A 16,987-nucleotide genomic window follows, 5' to 3' on the forward strand; every position below is an offset into this window, starting at 1 on the left:
GAGGAGGTTTGGACATTTATTACTCTGTGAAAAGGTGAGGAATTCTCCATTACAGTAGTTCAGTGCAGTTAGCTCCTTTGCACACTGAGGCATTAATTTTCAGGTAATTTCCCTGGTTGTTCTTAGCTAAGCAGAGCTTTTGCCCATTGGAACAACATCTGTTTTTAAACAAGTCAGGTTTATTGTTGAGTGTGTTAGAACAAGGGGGTGTATTGAGATGAAGTAAAGTTCCAATAAAAACCTTCTCAATGAATGTGCCCAGAGGATCTGCTGCGAATATGTTCTTCATTAAAGAATGTTCTCAAGATGAAACTCAATTTATCCACTGGTTATAAAACAACCTCGTGCTCTGACTTGATTTAATATTAAAATACTTTGCCTAAATTTAGAAAAGATTCATTGTTCAATTTCTGAATCTAACCAAGATTTTCAAAATTTGTGGGGGCCATTTTTAAATTATTTTAATAATCTTTGACTTCTTGTTAAAGGTACAGAAGTTGGCTAATAGTATATTTTATTATCTGATAAGGTTTTTTTTCTCTCCCCCCCTCCCCCCCAAACAGCTTCGACTTTGATAGTGGGTATAGATCTCTTTTTTTTTACTAAAACTGTTTATATTCTAATATACAAATTAATCTAATCTATATGAATATAGGGTAAGAAGTTCGTTAATGTGATTCAATATACTATATCTGGTATTACTATATTTTTTCTTTTGTTTTATAATATGTATTCTCTTGGACTCTGTATTTTTCTCTATAGAAATCAATAAAAATATTGAAAAAGAAAACGCTTGTACCAGTGTGCGTCATTATTGCCTAGGTGGTATAGCATTGAAATAAAATGAAAGGCAAAACATCTTCTCGAAACATTTGAAAGACAATATTTACTGTGTTACCCTTCCTGCCAGGAGCCATTCCAACATCTTCTATCCCACATGTTTCTTATCCTTAGCAAATTGATGCAATCACCTTCCAGTCCGACAACTTGCTTCACATCAGTAACAGTGAAGGCATGAAATTCTGCACGTTCATTGGATCCTGCAGGCCAGATGGTATAAAATAACTTCATACTTTGTCAAATTCAATCCCTATCAATCATCTCACTGACTTCTTTCAATCCAACTGTAGTTACTTTCCACTTTTGCAACTATTGACTTTACCTTTGGTGGACTCATGAACAGAGCAACTTATAAAGCTTTTATCTTTCAAATCCTTCATCAACTGGAATTTTGATTTTGCCGAGAAGTTGACATGGTCACTGTTTTTTCTATAACTCTTTAGAGTCCATCGATCAGCCAGCCCTGCTGTGATGTCCACCAGAGCTTCACCAACTTGTCCAGCCCAGAGCATTTCATAGCAACCATGGAGTCTTTAAAAAGTACAGTATACAGATATTTGTATCAATATCATCACCATATACTATGTAATTGAAAGTCATCTTGTGTCCAAGATACAACACTAAACATATTTGAATTATGGCCACACAATACTTTAAAAATAGAAGGCAGATTTCTGAGTGATAAACATTGGTCAATTTTACCTTGGAAATTGAAAGTAGTAAGCTTCAGGCTTTTAAACTGCTAACAAGGATTTTTAAGCCATTTGTACTCAAATTTGTCTTAAATAGCAGAGGTTCTCAACTTGGGGTCCACGGACCCCTCAGTTAATGGTAAGGCTCCATGGCATAAAAAAAAGTTTGGGAACCTCTGTTAAAAAGGAACAGGTCTTATTTGCAGTTAGTAGGGCCGATGAATGACCCTTTTTCTACAAAGTAGTGGAAGGTAGGTCAAGTGTCAATAAAGTAATTAGAAATGGTAAAAAGGTGAAGAGAGAATGAAAAATAGGAAACAAAAGAATCACCTTTTGGTAAGAGAAACATAGGGATCATAAAGCAGCAGAAAAGATCAAGAAGGCTTGGAGATTGAACAAAAACCTCATTCATCAGGGACACATCAAATTTATGATACTCCACTGGCCATGCTGATCTGTAGAAAAGGGAAGTTCTGAGACTTTAAGGACAAAGTAAACAAGATTTAGAGATAAAAAACATGGCCAAAAATTACCATAGCCCAGCAGAGTGCAAACAGTAAAATTCTGAATTTTAATCTTGAATGCATCAGTGCAAGCTTCAAATTAACATAGAGGTTAGTCCTAATTTTGTGCTTCATTCATTTTAGGAACCATTTGGTCCAATAAGACTATAATTAACACAGGCTAACCCTTTGTATTAGCAGATTGCAATCATTTGAATTCCCTCACCAATATATTCTGACATCAGAATTTTGGCGAGCAGCTGTTTAAAAAAAACTCAGATTCTATATTCTAATAAATACCACACTAAAACAAGCATGCATCAGATTAACCTGAAAAACAGTTAAAAATATTATTTTCTCATTTATATAATGACAAGAAAACAATATATTAAAGATTGCATATTTACAGAATATCCATTCAAGGATGTGAACCCTTTCAGATGATCTCAATTCAAATGCGTTAAGTGTGCTGTAAAATATCACAATTAAACTTCAAGTCCGATTGCTAAAAGTTCCTTACTTGGCATATGCTTTTTCCAATAATGGTAACCAAAACACCTCTTCAGAGCGACAACGAGAAAAACAGAGCCTGCGATCGATACACGGCAACCGATCGTCTATTATAACTTCAACCCATTGCCCAAACTTCCAAAATCTACATTTTAAACATCCTGATTGTATCCATGAATCCTGGCCTGGGGGTATCACCTGGGTTATATGTAAGAGGATAAGATGTAGCATAAACAATATGAAGTTAAAAGCATTTTGACGAGAATGTTAACAGCGTAATACTATTAAAAGAGGAGCAAGGTCTTTGAACAGCAAGATAATTCCAGCTCTAGAGTTTGGATGTTAAGTTAGCATCCCCAACTCACATATTTTCCTAATTATATCACAGCTTGACTGTATGCCTATCCTAAAGCCTAATTAGAGCAAAGAGGAGCTGTTGGAGGAACTCAGCGGATTAAGCAGTATCTGTTGGAGGGGAAAAAAGGTAGGAGTGGTTACATAGAAACATAGAAAATAGGTGCAGGAGTGGGCCATTCGGCCCTTCGAGCCTGCACTGCCATTCAGTATGATCGTGGCTGATCATCCAACTCAGAACCTTGTACCTGCCTTCTCTCCATACCCCCTGATCCCTTTAGCCACAACGGCCATATCTAACTCCCTCTTAAATATAGCCAATGAAATGGCCTCAACTGTTTCCTGTGGCAGAGAATTCCACAGATTCACCACTCACTCTCTGTGTGAAGAAGTTTTTCCTCATCTCAGTCCTAAAAGGCTTCCCCTTAATCCTCAAACTGTGACCTCTCGTTCTGGACTTCCCCAACATCAGGAACAATCTTCCTACATCTACCCTGTCCAATCCCTTTAGAATTTTATATGTTTCAATCAGATCCCCCCTCAATCTTCTAAATTCCAGAGCGTATAAGCCTAGTCGATCCAGTCTTTCGTCATATTAAAGTCCTGCCATCCCAGGAATCAATCTGGTGAACCTTCCTTATACTCCCTCTATGGCAAGAATGTCTTTCCTCAAATTAGGGGACCAAAACTGCACACAATACTCCAGGTGTGGTCTCACCAAGGCCTTGTACAACTGCTGTAGTACCTCCCTGCTCCTGTACTCAAATCCTCTTGCTAAGAATGCCAGCATACCATTCGCCTTTTTCACCACCTGCTGTAGCTGCATGCCCACTTTCAATGACTGGTGTACAATGACACCCAGGTCTCACTGCACCTCCCCTTTTCCTAATTGGCCACCATTCAGATAATAGTCTGTTTTCCTGTTCTTGCCACCATAGTGGATAACCTCACATTTATCCACATTAAATTGCATCTGCCATGAATTTGCCCACTCACCTAACCTATCCAAGTCACCCTGCATCCTCTTAGCATCCTCCTCACAGCTAACACTGCCGCCCAGCTTCATGTCATCCACAAACTTGGAGATACTGCATTTAATTCCCTCGTCTAAGTTATTAATATATATTGTAAACAACTGGGGTCCCAAATGGTTGGAGGAGAGAAATTGTTGGTGCTTCAGTCAAAACTGTCAAGCCTCAGTCCTGTTGTACCGACAGATTTGCTTAGTGAGCCAATGGATGTCAAAGACATTCACAGCATTCAAAACTTATTTGGGACCTGTTAAAATATAATCAATAAAAAAAATGAAAAGTACAAGACTGAAAAGCACAAGACTGAAAAGCACAGAAGCACAAATGGCCATTCATGTAGAAATGTTCAAAAATGTTAATTTAAATAACTTAAATCATTAACCTACCTTGAAGAGGCTCAGTGGGAACATTTCCCAGACTGAATGCTGGGAAAGCTGTGGATGTCGGCTTTGCTCCGTCAGACTGCATGATACATCTGCCAGTGCAGCCCCAGGCTAGCAGTTTCCATTCAGGAACAGCCCAATTACGAGATTATGTGCAAGCAAGTTTGGTCAGATTGCAGCATTAAATTCCATTATGAAGGGAGTCTGATAGAACATTTACTGTAGTTTTTCTCTAGTCATTTACAAATGCAGAATGCTGCCCTCGTTCCATTTTATCAATCATATCATTGGAGTGGATACTCATGTCATATCAAATCATGAAAACCAGCTTCCAAGATGCAAGCAGAAGCTTTCCTGGACCATTTTACTGACCCACGATAGATAAAATCACATGGCATTTCCTGCTAATTTGACATCTCCAACAAATATTAAAACATGTGCCATGTATTTGCAATTCATGAAATTTACTTTAAGTAATTAAATCAAATTTAGATATTCTTACAGAAAATTTGGTTTTTTAAATTACCTGATCATTTATTATATTATTAAATCATTTCTGGTTTCATTAGTTTCAAAAGGACCTTCCTTCTCTTTTGTAAGCAGCTTGGACTGTACACGCTGATATCATTGTCAGTATTGAGTTAAACAGTGAGGATGCTACAAAAGTAGTTCATTTAATAATCAGGAACTAATAGATCATAAATTTAAAATGGGAAAAGTTACGTTACTGCTAAAACCAATCTAAAGCCTCATTGGATAATTTCATGTTCAGTCTAACAAAAAAAAAATCGTGTTTTCCAGCTGCATTCATTTTCTACTGAAACATGCCATTTTATGTAGAGAATCCAATTTAATCCAAGATCTCGACAGCATCAACGAATTAATATTGCAATATTTTTAATTATTTTCTTAAAGAACAGACATAGTTAAAAGTTGCACAGCTATAAAGCATTTCATATCAATATGTCTTACTTAAGTGAACAGCTTCTGAACTGTTGCCACTCTAATAAAGATACATGGCAGACAATTTGCATAAAAATCTCCCACAAACAGCAATATGATGATGATCAGGTAACTCTTTTTGGTGTTGGTTGAAGAATAGAATGATAGAAACTTTGTCTTTCTGCTGAAAAGAGTATACAAACTTTCTTATATGCACAATAACACTTTCAACACTACATGCTCCTTCACAGAGCAAGACTAGAGTTTGTACTCAAGTTCCTGGACAAGTACCTGATTTACAAATGAGATACCTCATATTGTTCATATTTATTTCGCTGTTACAAAATAATCGGCCAGACAGAAACAGTATTAAGCTTTACAGTAAATTCTAAATATATAAACAATATTACAGTCCTTGAATGCTAAAAAAACTACATGATAATAACCTATTATTTAGTAGGACTAATGATGGAGTTAAATGGAAACTCATTTAGAAGCAAATTTTATATGTGTTCAAAAGAATGAAATTTGAAGTTTTGTTTGAAACTAAATATGCAGTTTGAGAGAGAGAAGATAAAGTCAGATGTATCAGTATTACAGTGGAGTGAGGGGAATTACAGAGGCATGAGAGGGGAACTGGCCAAAGTTGATTGGAAGGGGACACTAGCTGGGATGATGGCAGGAAAGCAATGGCCGGAGTTTCTAGGAGCATTTTGGAAAGCACAGGATAGATACATCCCAAAGATGAAATAATTCTAATGGGAGTATGAGGCAACTGTGGCTGACAAGGGAAGTCAAAACAGCATAAGAGCTAAAGAGAGGGCATATAATATAGCAAAACGTAGTGGGAAGTTAGAGGACTGGAAGCTTTCAAAAACCAACAAGGCAGGTAAAAAAGTCATTAAGAAGGTAAAGATGGATATGAAAGTAAGCTAGTCAGTAATATTAAAGAGGATACCAAAAGTTGGGTGAGGAATAGATAGCACAAACAGTATATGAGCTTGGGTGAGGCAGGGTTGATGTGGTGATAAGCAATTGACATGTTAACACTGGGATTATAGTAATTGCTTAATCAGAGCAAGTTGACATGTATTCCCCACCTGTTTTTTTACCCCTTCACCCACCTGCTCTTCCAACTTCAACCCCTCCCTTTCCCCACCTAACTCTTCTGACTATCAATCTTCACCCTTCCCCAGTTCACCTGTCTCGTGTCGACCCTTCCTTTCTCCTCTTCATACCAGCTGTATTCCCTCTCCAATCTCAGTCCTGACGCAGGATCTCAACACGAAATGTCAGCAAATCCTTTCTCCCCACAGATACTGCTCAATCTGCCGACTTCCTCCAGTAGTTTGATTTTTGTTGATGAACGTTTCAATCACTTTCTATTTTCAGTTCAGATTTCCAGCATCTGCCATTTCCTGATTTTCACTTTTGAAGGGCTGGTACTTCCAGGGCCATGTGACAAGCAACTTTCCCCACAGCAACGTGGTAACTATATAATCTGTGTGGGTTCAGATGGAAAGATATATATACTGATCAGGGCACAACAGGGAGCTAATGCTTACATCTTCAAAACTGACCACGTCTGCCCCAGAAGTTCAATACTACATGTGGGAGAAAGCACCTCCAGTAACATCCTGCATTTCTACCTTAAGGCTCAGCTTTCTGGACCAATGTTTGAATCCACATTTTCTGAGCCAAAAGACCATAAGATATAGGAGCAGAATTAGGCCATTTGGCCCATTGAGACTGCTCCAGCAAGGATCAGATGGGTCTATTGAGAAATATAGGGAAGCAAGAAAGGAGCTTAAGAAGGGGCTGAGAAGGACAAGAAGAGGGCATGAGAAGGCCTTGGCAAGTAGGGTAAAGGAAAACCCCAAGGCATTCTTCAATTATGTGAAGAACGAAAGGATGACAGGAGTGAAGGTAGGACCCATTAGAGATAAAGGTGGGAAGATGTGAGGCTGTGGAAGTGAGCGAGGTCCTCAATGAATACTTCTCTTCGGTATTCACCAATGAGAGGGAACTTGATGGTGAGGACAGTATGAGTGAGGTTGATGTTCTGGAGCATGTTGATATTAAGGGAGAGGAGGTGTTGGAGTTGTTAAAATACATTAGGACAGATAAGTCCCCAGGGCCTGACGGAATATTCCCCAGGCTGCTCCATGAGGCGAGGGAAGAGATTGCTGAGCCTCTGGCTAGGATCTTTATGTCCTCGTTGTCCACAGGAATGGTACCAGAGGATTGGAGGGAGGCAAATGTTGTCCCCTTGTTCAAAAAGGTAGTAGGGATAGTCCAGGTAATTATAGACCAGTGAGCCTTACGTCTGTGGTGGGAAAGCTGTTGGAAAAGATTCTTAGAGATAGGATCTATGGGCATTTAGAGAATCATAGTCTGATCAGGGACAGTCAGCATGGCTTTCTGAAGGGCAGACTGTGTCTACCAAGCCTGATAGAGTTCTTTGAGGAAGTGACCAAGCATATAGATGAGGGTAGTGCAGTGGATGTGATTTATATGGATTTTAGTAAGGCATTTGACAAGGTTCCACACAGTAGGCTTATTCAGGAAGTCAGAAGGCATGGGATTCAGGGAAGTTTGGCCAGGTGGATTCAGAATTGGCTTACCTGCACAAGGCAGAGGGTCATGGTGGAGGGAGTACATTCAGATTGGAGGATTGTGACTAGTGGTGTCCCACAGGGATTTGTTCTGGGACCTCTACTTTTCGTGATTTTTATTAATGACCTGGATGTGGGGGTAGGGGGGTGGGTTCTATGTTCCACAATTTTATCATGGCTGATCCAATTATCCTTTCAGCACCATTCTCCTGCCTTCTCCCCGTATCTCTTCATGCCCTGACCAATCATGAATCTATCAACCTCTGCCTTAAATACACATAAAGACTTGGCTTCCACAGCTGCCAATGGCAAGGAATTCCAAAGATTTATCACTCTCTGGTTAAAGAAATTCCTCCTCATCTCCATTCTAAAAGGATGCCCCTCTATTCTGAGGCTGTCTCCTCTGGTCTTAGACTCTCCCACCATAGGAAGCATCCTCTCCACATCCATTCTATCATGGCCTTCCACCATTCGATAGGTTTCAATGAGGATTCCTGAGAATACAGGCCCAGAGCCATCAAATGCTCTTCACATGACGAGCCACTGAATTCAGGAAGCACTTTTGTGAACCTCCTTTGAACCCTCTCTCGTGTCAGCACATTCTTTCTAAGATAAGGGGCCAAAAACTGTTAGAACATAGAACATGGAAATCTACTGCACATTACAGGCCCTTCAGCCCACAATGCTGCACCAACCATGTAACCTACTCTAGAAACTGCCCAGAATTTCTCTACCACATAGCCCCCTATTTTTCTAAGCTCCAGGTACCCAGCCAAGTGTCTCTTAAAAGACCCTATTGTATCTGCCTCCACCGGCATCACCAGCAGTGCACTCTGTGTGAAAAACTTAGCCCTGTCATCCCCTCAGTACCTAGTTCCAAGCACCGTAAAACCATGCCCCTCATGATAGCCATATCAGCCCTGGGAAAAGGCCTCTGACTATCCACACGATCAATGCCTTTCATCATCTTATACACTTCTATCAGATTACCTCTCATCCTCTGTCACTCCACGGAGAAAAGGCCAAGTTCACTTAACCTATTCTCATAAGGCATGCTCTGCAACCCAGGCAATATCCTTGAAAATCTCCTCTGCACTCTCTCTATAGTATCCTCATCCATCCTGTAGTGAGGTGACCAGAACTGAACACAGTACTCCGAGTGGGGTCTGACCAAGGTCTTATATAATTGTAACATTATTTCACGGCTCTTGAACTCAATCCCACGGTTGATGAATGCCAACACACCATACACCTTCTTAAAAATACTGTCAACCTGCACAGTAGCATTGAGTGTCCTATGAACATAGATCCAAAGATCTCACTGATCCTCCACACTGCCAAGAGTCTTACCATTAATACTACATTCTGTGTTCAAATTTGACCTACCAAAATGAACCACTTCACACTTAACTGGGTTGAACTCCATCTACCACTTCTCAGCCCAATTCTGCATCCTATTGATGTCCCGCTGTAACCACTGACAACCCCCCAGACTATCCACAGCACCCCCAACCTTTGTGTCATCAGCAAACTTACTAACCCACCCTTCTACTTCCTCATCCAGGTCATTTAGAAAAAAAAAATCACAAAGAGGAGAGGTCCCAGAACAGATCCATGCAGAACAAGTCTGGTCACTAACCTCCATGCAGAAAACGAATCATCTACAACCACCCTTTGCCTTCTGCGGACAAGCCAATTCTGAATCCACAAAACAAGGTCTCCTTGGGTCCCATCCCTCCTTACTTTCTGAATAAGTCTTGCATGGGAACTGTTATCAAATGCCTTACTGAAATCAATATACACTACATCTACTGCTCTAAACCTCATCAATATGTTTTGTTAACTCCTCAAAGAATTCATTCAGGCTCATAAAGCACAACCTGCCCCCGACAAAACCATGCTGACTATCTCTAACCAGATTATCCAAATGCTCATAAATCCTGCCTCTCAGGGTCTTCTCCAACAAATTGCCTACCACTGAAGCAAGACTCACTGGTCTATAATTTCCGGGTTATCTCTACTCCCTTTCTTGAACAAGAGAACACTTGCAACCCTCCAAATCCTCCGGTACTTCTCCCATCCATATTGACGATGCAAAGATCATCACCAGAGGCTCAGCAATCTCCTCACTCACTTCCCACAGTAGCCTGGAGTACATCTCACCCGGTCCAGGTGACTTATCTAACTTAATACTTTTCAAAAGTTACAGCATATCCTCTTTCTTAATGTTTATACGCTCAAGCATTTCAGTTCACTGTAAGTCATCCCCACAGTTGCCAAGGTCCTTTTCCCTGGTGAATACTGAAGCAAAGTATACATTAAGCACTCCATTACCCCCTCCAACTCCTTGCACACATTTCCACTATTGCACCTGATTGGTCCTATTCTCACATGGCTCATCCTCTTGCTCTTCACATACCTGTAGGGATGCCTTGGTGTTTTCCCTAATCCTGCCAAGGCCTTCTCATGGCCCCTTCTGGCTCTCCTAATTTCATTCTTAAGCTCCTTCCTGACAACCTTACAATTTTCTATAAAATCTAGAAAACAATTTTTTTTCAGTGCTTTATAAAGTCTCAACAAAAGTGCAACCAAAAAATTACACAATCAAAGAGTGATTGAATATTACTTGTCCTCACTTGTTCTTTTGCTGATTTTGAAGAATGGTACTCCACTACCAGTGGTGTTCATATACTTTGAAGATAAGAAGTTGTGGACAAACTAATATACTGCCTACAGCATCAATATATTATTGGTTTCCGAACTAAAGCAGCCGCTAATTTGGAGTCTCTTATCCCAGCCCCAAAACAGCTGTCAAAGTAGAAGGTAACAGAATCACAGGTAAACATTCTGCATTCACTTTATCAGCAGCATTATTAGATTCAATTGAAATACCTTTTCTAACAAAAGTCTGTTTTTATGCAAAGTTTCACAAGCACACAAGAACCAGCAATCTCCCAAAAGGCCTTGCTTGATCTGTCCATCCTGCAGTTTTTTGGGGAATAACTGAGGAGATTTGGAGATTTCCTAAAAAAAAAATTCCAAGCAAACAAAGTCGAGGTCAGCAGAAAACTCAGGCTCTAACATTTATAACATAACATAGAAAAAAAACCTCTTCAACCGGTCCTTAAAAATGTGCACATAAAAATAATGCAATTCTTAGGTGGGTTCAAGATTAGAGTCAAAATTAAGCTAATTCACATTTCAACAAGTTACTTTATTCAGATATTTAAAAGACATGCAAAGTTCTTTGTCAATTAAAATATTATCCACATGCACAAAGACTCTAAGCCCAAATGTGCCTTTGTAAGCTGATGTGTTCAATTATCACTTACCTGATACTTCCAATAAATTTTGGAAATCTTCTTAACTATACATGTACATTTTTCTTAAGCTGCTGCTGATTCTGTTTTCATCATCCTTTCTGGCATATATACAACTTCTCATCATCTCTGATTCATTTGACAGTTCATGTAATTTGGTATCAACATTTCAGCCAATAGAAAGAGCTTAACTTTAATCATAGTGACAAAACTCATTATGATCTTGACCATCATAATTAAATAACTCCATAGTAGACCAGGATTTCCCAACCCCCTTGATTAATGATAAGGATCCATGGCATAAAAGGAGGTTGGGAACCCCTGCAGTATAGAGGAACAATCTTAGCTTCCCTCACTAATCATATGCTCTTGTTTTTATTCCTGTTAGATTGCCCTGAAATCCTCTCCAATCTTTCGGAATCAAGTTGAATATCACTAGCATATGTCGTGAAATTTGTTGACTTTGCTGCAGCAGTACAATGCATTACGTAGTAATAGAGAATTTAATTTTTTTTTCTCCTCTCCTCACCCCTTATGGGTGGTGTGTATGTATGAGAGGCCTGGGAGCTTGGGGGTTCACGCAGTATCCTCAGTATCCTTGCTGTTCTTAGTAGTGTGCTATTCTGGACCAAGATCTCAGATGTTGTTTTAGGGATTTGTTGGAGCCACTCTCCCAGTCCAGGTGTCACAGCTACAAGTGCTCCTATCACCACTGGGATTACTCTGGCTTTAAACTTCCACATCCTTTCTATCCACCCTTTCAAGCCCCGGTATTTCTCCAGCTTCTCATATTCTTTCTTCCTGATGTTACTGTAATTTGGGATTGCCACATCTATTACTATTGCTTTCTTGTATTGCTTGTTCCTATGTCTGGTTGGTTGGACAGTACCTGCTTATCAGTCTGTGTTTAGAAGTCCCACAGGAACTTAGCTCTGTCGTTCTCCACTACCTTCTCAGGTGTTTCCCCATTTGGACTTGGGAGCATCCAATCCATACTCAGTGCAGATGCTTCTGTACACAATTCCTGTAACATGGTTGTGCTGTTCAGTGTATGCTGTCCCTGCCTGCCTCTTGCTCCCTGCTACATTGTGCTGGATGGTTTCAGCGTATTCCTTGCACAGTCCGTATCTTGGGTCTTGTCTGGTGTGATAGACCCCTGCTTCTGTTGCTCTCGTGTTCAGCGCCTGTCCTTGTGCAGCCATGAGCACTGACCCTGTGCTGTCTCAGGCCTGCCATTTCCAGCATTGGTAAGACTTTCATATGTCAGTCACTGCTGATATCTGGCGATGGTACATCCCGTGCAGTGGCTTTTCCTGCCATGGCCTCTGGTCCTCTGGCTCTGCTTCCACCCATTTCCATGTCCCCTACCTGCCGTCTGAGGTATCCTTCTAGCAGATCGTCTTTAGGGGCCATCTTCCTGACATACTCATGGATATTTCCCATTTCTTCCAGGACTGTGGCTTTGACACTTTGGAAGGTGAGAGTTCAATTCCAATGGCATCTGTAAGAATTCCCCATGAAAGGCATGGATTTCCTTAGGGTGCTCTAGTTTCCTCCCACAGTCCAAAGATGTACTGGTTAATAGGTTAATTAGTAAATTGTCCCTTGAGCTAGGTTTAAATCGAGGTTTGCTGGGCAGCGTAGTTCAAAGGGCCTATTCCATGTTATATCTCAATCAATCAATACATACATACAGTAACTCTATACTTCCTGAGACGTGGGAGTGAAGATTTGATCCTCCTTCTAAAGGATGCTATCCTTTTATATGACAATATGTTACTATCCTCTTCTATATTTCTAAGGTTTCTTTCGCCAAACATGTTAAAATTATGCCATGCTTGTGTAATCAAGGGGGAGTGGGTACCAGTGGCACTGTGTAATTAAATTATTTATGTGTTCTACACCCAAGAGTAACATTATGACTTAAACTTTTCTCCTTTCTCTAGGACGATAATTTAATCAGCTCAGTATCATTGATGTTATTCAATCTGAGACAGCTATTGTGCAATAAACTATACAAAATGTATTACAGTACACTTACAAAATGTAAGCAATGTAACCACCCAATAACCTCGCAAGCTCTGAAAGTATTCATGAAGTACATGCAAACCATACAGATTCACACCTGTGGTCGTAACCATGTAATTTTTTCACTGAATCTGGCAATGGGTGTAGAATAACTAGAAAAAAGTGACTTGCTGGTAGCAGGGAAGTCAACATCCTCAAACTGCGATCTCTGTGGGATCTCCATATCTGAAATGATCATTGTCACCGAGGCTCTCACACAAGTTGAAAGGAATCCCAGCAGTATGGGATTTTGTTTCCATCTGTTAGACTGAGAATAAAGATAAACCATTATGATGTTAAAAGAGATAAATTAAAAGGTTAATTTTATTTGTCACATGTACATCGAAACAGAGTGAAATGCATCACTTGTATCAACAACTAACACAATCCGAAGGTGTGCTGGGGGCAGCCTGTAAGTGTGCCCATGCTTCTGGCACCAACTTACTAACCCTAACCTTATGCTTTTGGTATGTGGGAGGAAACTGGGGCACCTGGAGGAAACCCACACAATCACAGGGAGAACATGCAAACTCCTTTTTGACAGCAATGGGAATTGAACCCTGATCTTCCAATTGCTGGTGCCGGAAAGCATGCCAGCTTGGGCAGAAACAATGAATAATATTCTTCCAATTTTGGATGAATGATCAGGAAAAATGTATCACAACAGTAAAAGAAGTTTTTTTTTAATTCACATGGCAACACAAGATAATTATAGATGAGAATATCTATTTAGATCATCTTCACCCATTTAGAAAGGGCAATAATATTCTTCTGGAAACAATTATTAATTATCCAATCCCAATTTTTATGTCAAATCCACACTAACCTTGCTCTAATTCTATATCGTTGACAAAGTGCCAAATATGAGGCCGCTAAACAAGAGCCTGTGTATTAGAGGAAAGATCCTAGCATGAACAGAAGATTGACTGACTGGCGGGAGGCATAAGGTGGGGTCAAAGGGGGCCTTTGCTGGCTGCCTGCCAGTAATTAGTGGTGCTCTGCCAGGGCCAATGTTGAGTCTGCAGCTTTTTACGTTACATGTTAACGATGTGGATTATGGAATTGATGACTTGGTGGTCAAGTTTGCAAATGATACAAAGATAAGTGGAGGGGTAATTAGTATTGAGGAAGCAAGGAATCTGTAGAAGGACATAGATACATAGGAGAATAAGCCAAAAAGTGCCAGATGAAATACAGTGCAGGAAATGGTCATGTGCTTTGGTAGAAGGAATAAATAGGGAGCAAATTCTAAATGGGAAACAAATTCAGAAAGCAAAGTTTCAAAGGGACTTGGGAGTCCTAATGTGGGATGCCCTAAAAGTTAATTTGTAGGTTGAATCAGTAGTAAGGGAGGCAAATGCATTCACTTCAAGAAGACCAGAATATAAAATGCAAGGATGTAATGCTGAGGCTTCATAAGGTATTGGTCAGACCACACCTGGACTACGGTGAATGGTTGTGGGCCCCTTATCTAACAAAGGATGTACGGCATTGGAGAGGGTGCTGAGGAGATTTTCAAGAATGATCCCAGGAATGAAAGGGTTAACATATGAGGAGCATTTGATGGCTGTGGGCCTGTTCTCGCTGGACCTTAACAGAATGGGGGGGGGTTTCACTGAAACCCACTGTATGTTAAAAGGCCTAGATAGAGTGGGCGTGGAAAGGACGTTTCAATAGTCGGCAAGTCTAGGACCGGAGGGCACAGCCTCAAAAGGACGTGCTTATTTCTTTATCCGGGGTGCTGAATTTGTGGAATTTATTGCCACAGACCGCTGTGGAGGCCAAGTCATTGGGCATACTTAAAGTGGAAGTTGATAGGTTCTTGGTTCATAAGGGCGTCAAAGGTTACAGGGAGAAAGCAAGAGAATAGGGATGAAAAAAAGTAGATCAGCCATGATTGAATAGCAGAGCAGCCTCGATAGTTTGAATAGCCCAATTCTGCTATGTCTTATGGTCTTAACTTTGTGGTTTAGCAGAGATCTGAAGCAAATTGACTAAATACTTGTCCCTCCAATATGCATTTAAATGTTGAGCTAAATGACCAAGGCAGGAAGGTTCAGAACAAGGATTTCTAATGCAGAAAGCAGTAGTTACGTTAGCTTTACTGTCCAAATTTCTCTGCCATATCATACTCCATATAATGTTTACATTACAACTTGGTTTCAGTTGAACTCATTAATATGTATCAAGAACTGGTAAAAGTTTTAAATAGTTAATGTATATGGGTTTATTTTTCTTTAAAGTTTACATGGTTAAGGATGCTCTCAGGAGTAGAATTGTAGAAATCCAGATGTAATGTTAAAGGGGGGAATGTATTGGATGCAAAGCTACTGTCTTTAACTTAAACAAGGGCAATTACAAAGCAATGATGGAAGAATTGTCCTGATTGGGCTGGCAAAATAGGCTATGAAGAAGTCACAGATATTTAAGCAATCAATTCACAACACTCAAAAGAAATTTATTTCAATCAGGAGAGACCTGAGAAAAATGAACTGAGGTTAATAAATAAATAATATCTTTAAAAAACTAAAGTATACAAAGCAGCAAAAACTGATGGTCAAGCAAGTTACTCTGAATTTCTCAGGAACAAGCAGTGGAGATACAAGGAACTAATAACATGGGATGAGATATTTATGAGTGAACATACAAGAAATATTATAGGCATGATATATAATGGGTTCAACTGAAACCAAGTTGTAATGTAAACATTATATGGAGTATGATATGGCAGAGAAATTTGGACAGTAAAGCTAATGTAACTAATGCTTTGTGTAATGAACCGGAGGTGATTAGAGAGATTGAGGTGAAGGAACCCTTAGGAGACAGTGGGCATAACATGATTGAGTTCATGATGAAGCCAAAATCCGATGTGTCGGTATTTCAGTGGAGTAAAGGAAATTACAGTGGCATGAGAGAGGAACTGGCCAAAGTTGACTGGAAAGGGACACTTGTGGGAAGGACAGCAGAGCAGCAGTGGCTGGAGTTTATGCAAGAAGTGAGGAAGGTGCAAGACAGATACATTCCAAAAAAGAAGAAATTTTCGAATGAAAAAAGGATGCAACCGTGGCTGACAAGAGAAGTTAAAGCCAAAGTTGAAGCAAAGGAGAGGACATACAAGGAAGCAAAAATTAGTGGGAAGACAGAGGATTGGGAAGTTTTTAAAAAGCTTACAAAAGGAAACTGAGAAGGTCATTAAGAGGGAAAAGATGAACTATGAAAGGAAGCTAGCAAATAATATCAAAGAGGATACTAAGAGCTTTTTCGAGCATATAAAGAGTAAAAGACAGGTGAGAGTAGATATAGGACTGATAGAAAATGATGCTGGAGAAATTGTAATGGGAGATAAGGAGATGGCGGAGGAACTGAACGAGTATTTTGCATCAGTCTCCACTGAGGAAGACATCAGCAGTATACCGGACACTCAAGGGTGGCAGGGAAGAGAAGTGTGCACAGTCACAATTATGACAGAGAAAGTACTCAGGAAGCTGAATAGCCTAAGGATAGATAAATCTCCCGGACCAGATGGAATGCACCCTCATGTTCTGAAGGAAGTAGCTGTGGAGATTGCGGAGGCATTAGCGATGACCTTTCAAAAGTCAATAGATTCTGGCATGGTTCCGGAGGACTGGAAAATTGCAAATGTCACTCCGCTATTTAAGAAGGGGGCAAGGAAGCAAAAAGGAAATTATAGACCTGTTAGCTTGACATCGGTGGTTGGGAAGTTGTTGGA

General features: G+C 40.1%; 1 protein-coding gene across 5 annotated transcripts in view; it reads right to left on the reverse strand.

The window, feature by feature from the left end:
* Positions 1-16,987, reverse strand: part of capn10 (calpain 10) — a 42,433-nt gene that overhangs the window by 22,568 nt on the left and 2,878 nt on the right. For 2 of the 5 annotated variants that reach the window (XM_072255190.1, XM_072255191.1), the window contains exons 2-6: positions 13,316-13,525; positions 10,763-10,894; positions 2,556-2,743; positions 1,163-1,371; positions 899-1,040 (exon numbers count right to left, since the gene is read on the reverse strand). In XM_072255190.1, the coding sequence (XP_072111291.1) occupies positions 899-1,040; positions 1,163-1,371; positions 2,556-2,743; positions 10,763-10,894; positions 13,316-13,525 (881 nt within the window). The other 3 variants (XM_072255193.1, XM_072255192.1, XM_072255194.1) reach the window with 3 other exon arrangements.

This window comes from Mobula birostris, chromosome 4 (genome assembly GCF_030028105.1).
Source record: "Mobula birostris isolate sMobBir1 chromosome 4, sMobBir1.hap1, whole genome shotgun sequence".
NCBI classification, from domain to species: domain Eukaryota; kingdom Metazoa; phylum Chordata; class Chondrichthyes; order Myliobatiformes; family Myliobatidae; genus Mobula; species Mobula birostris.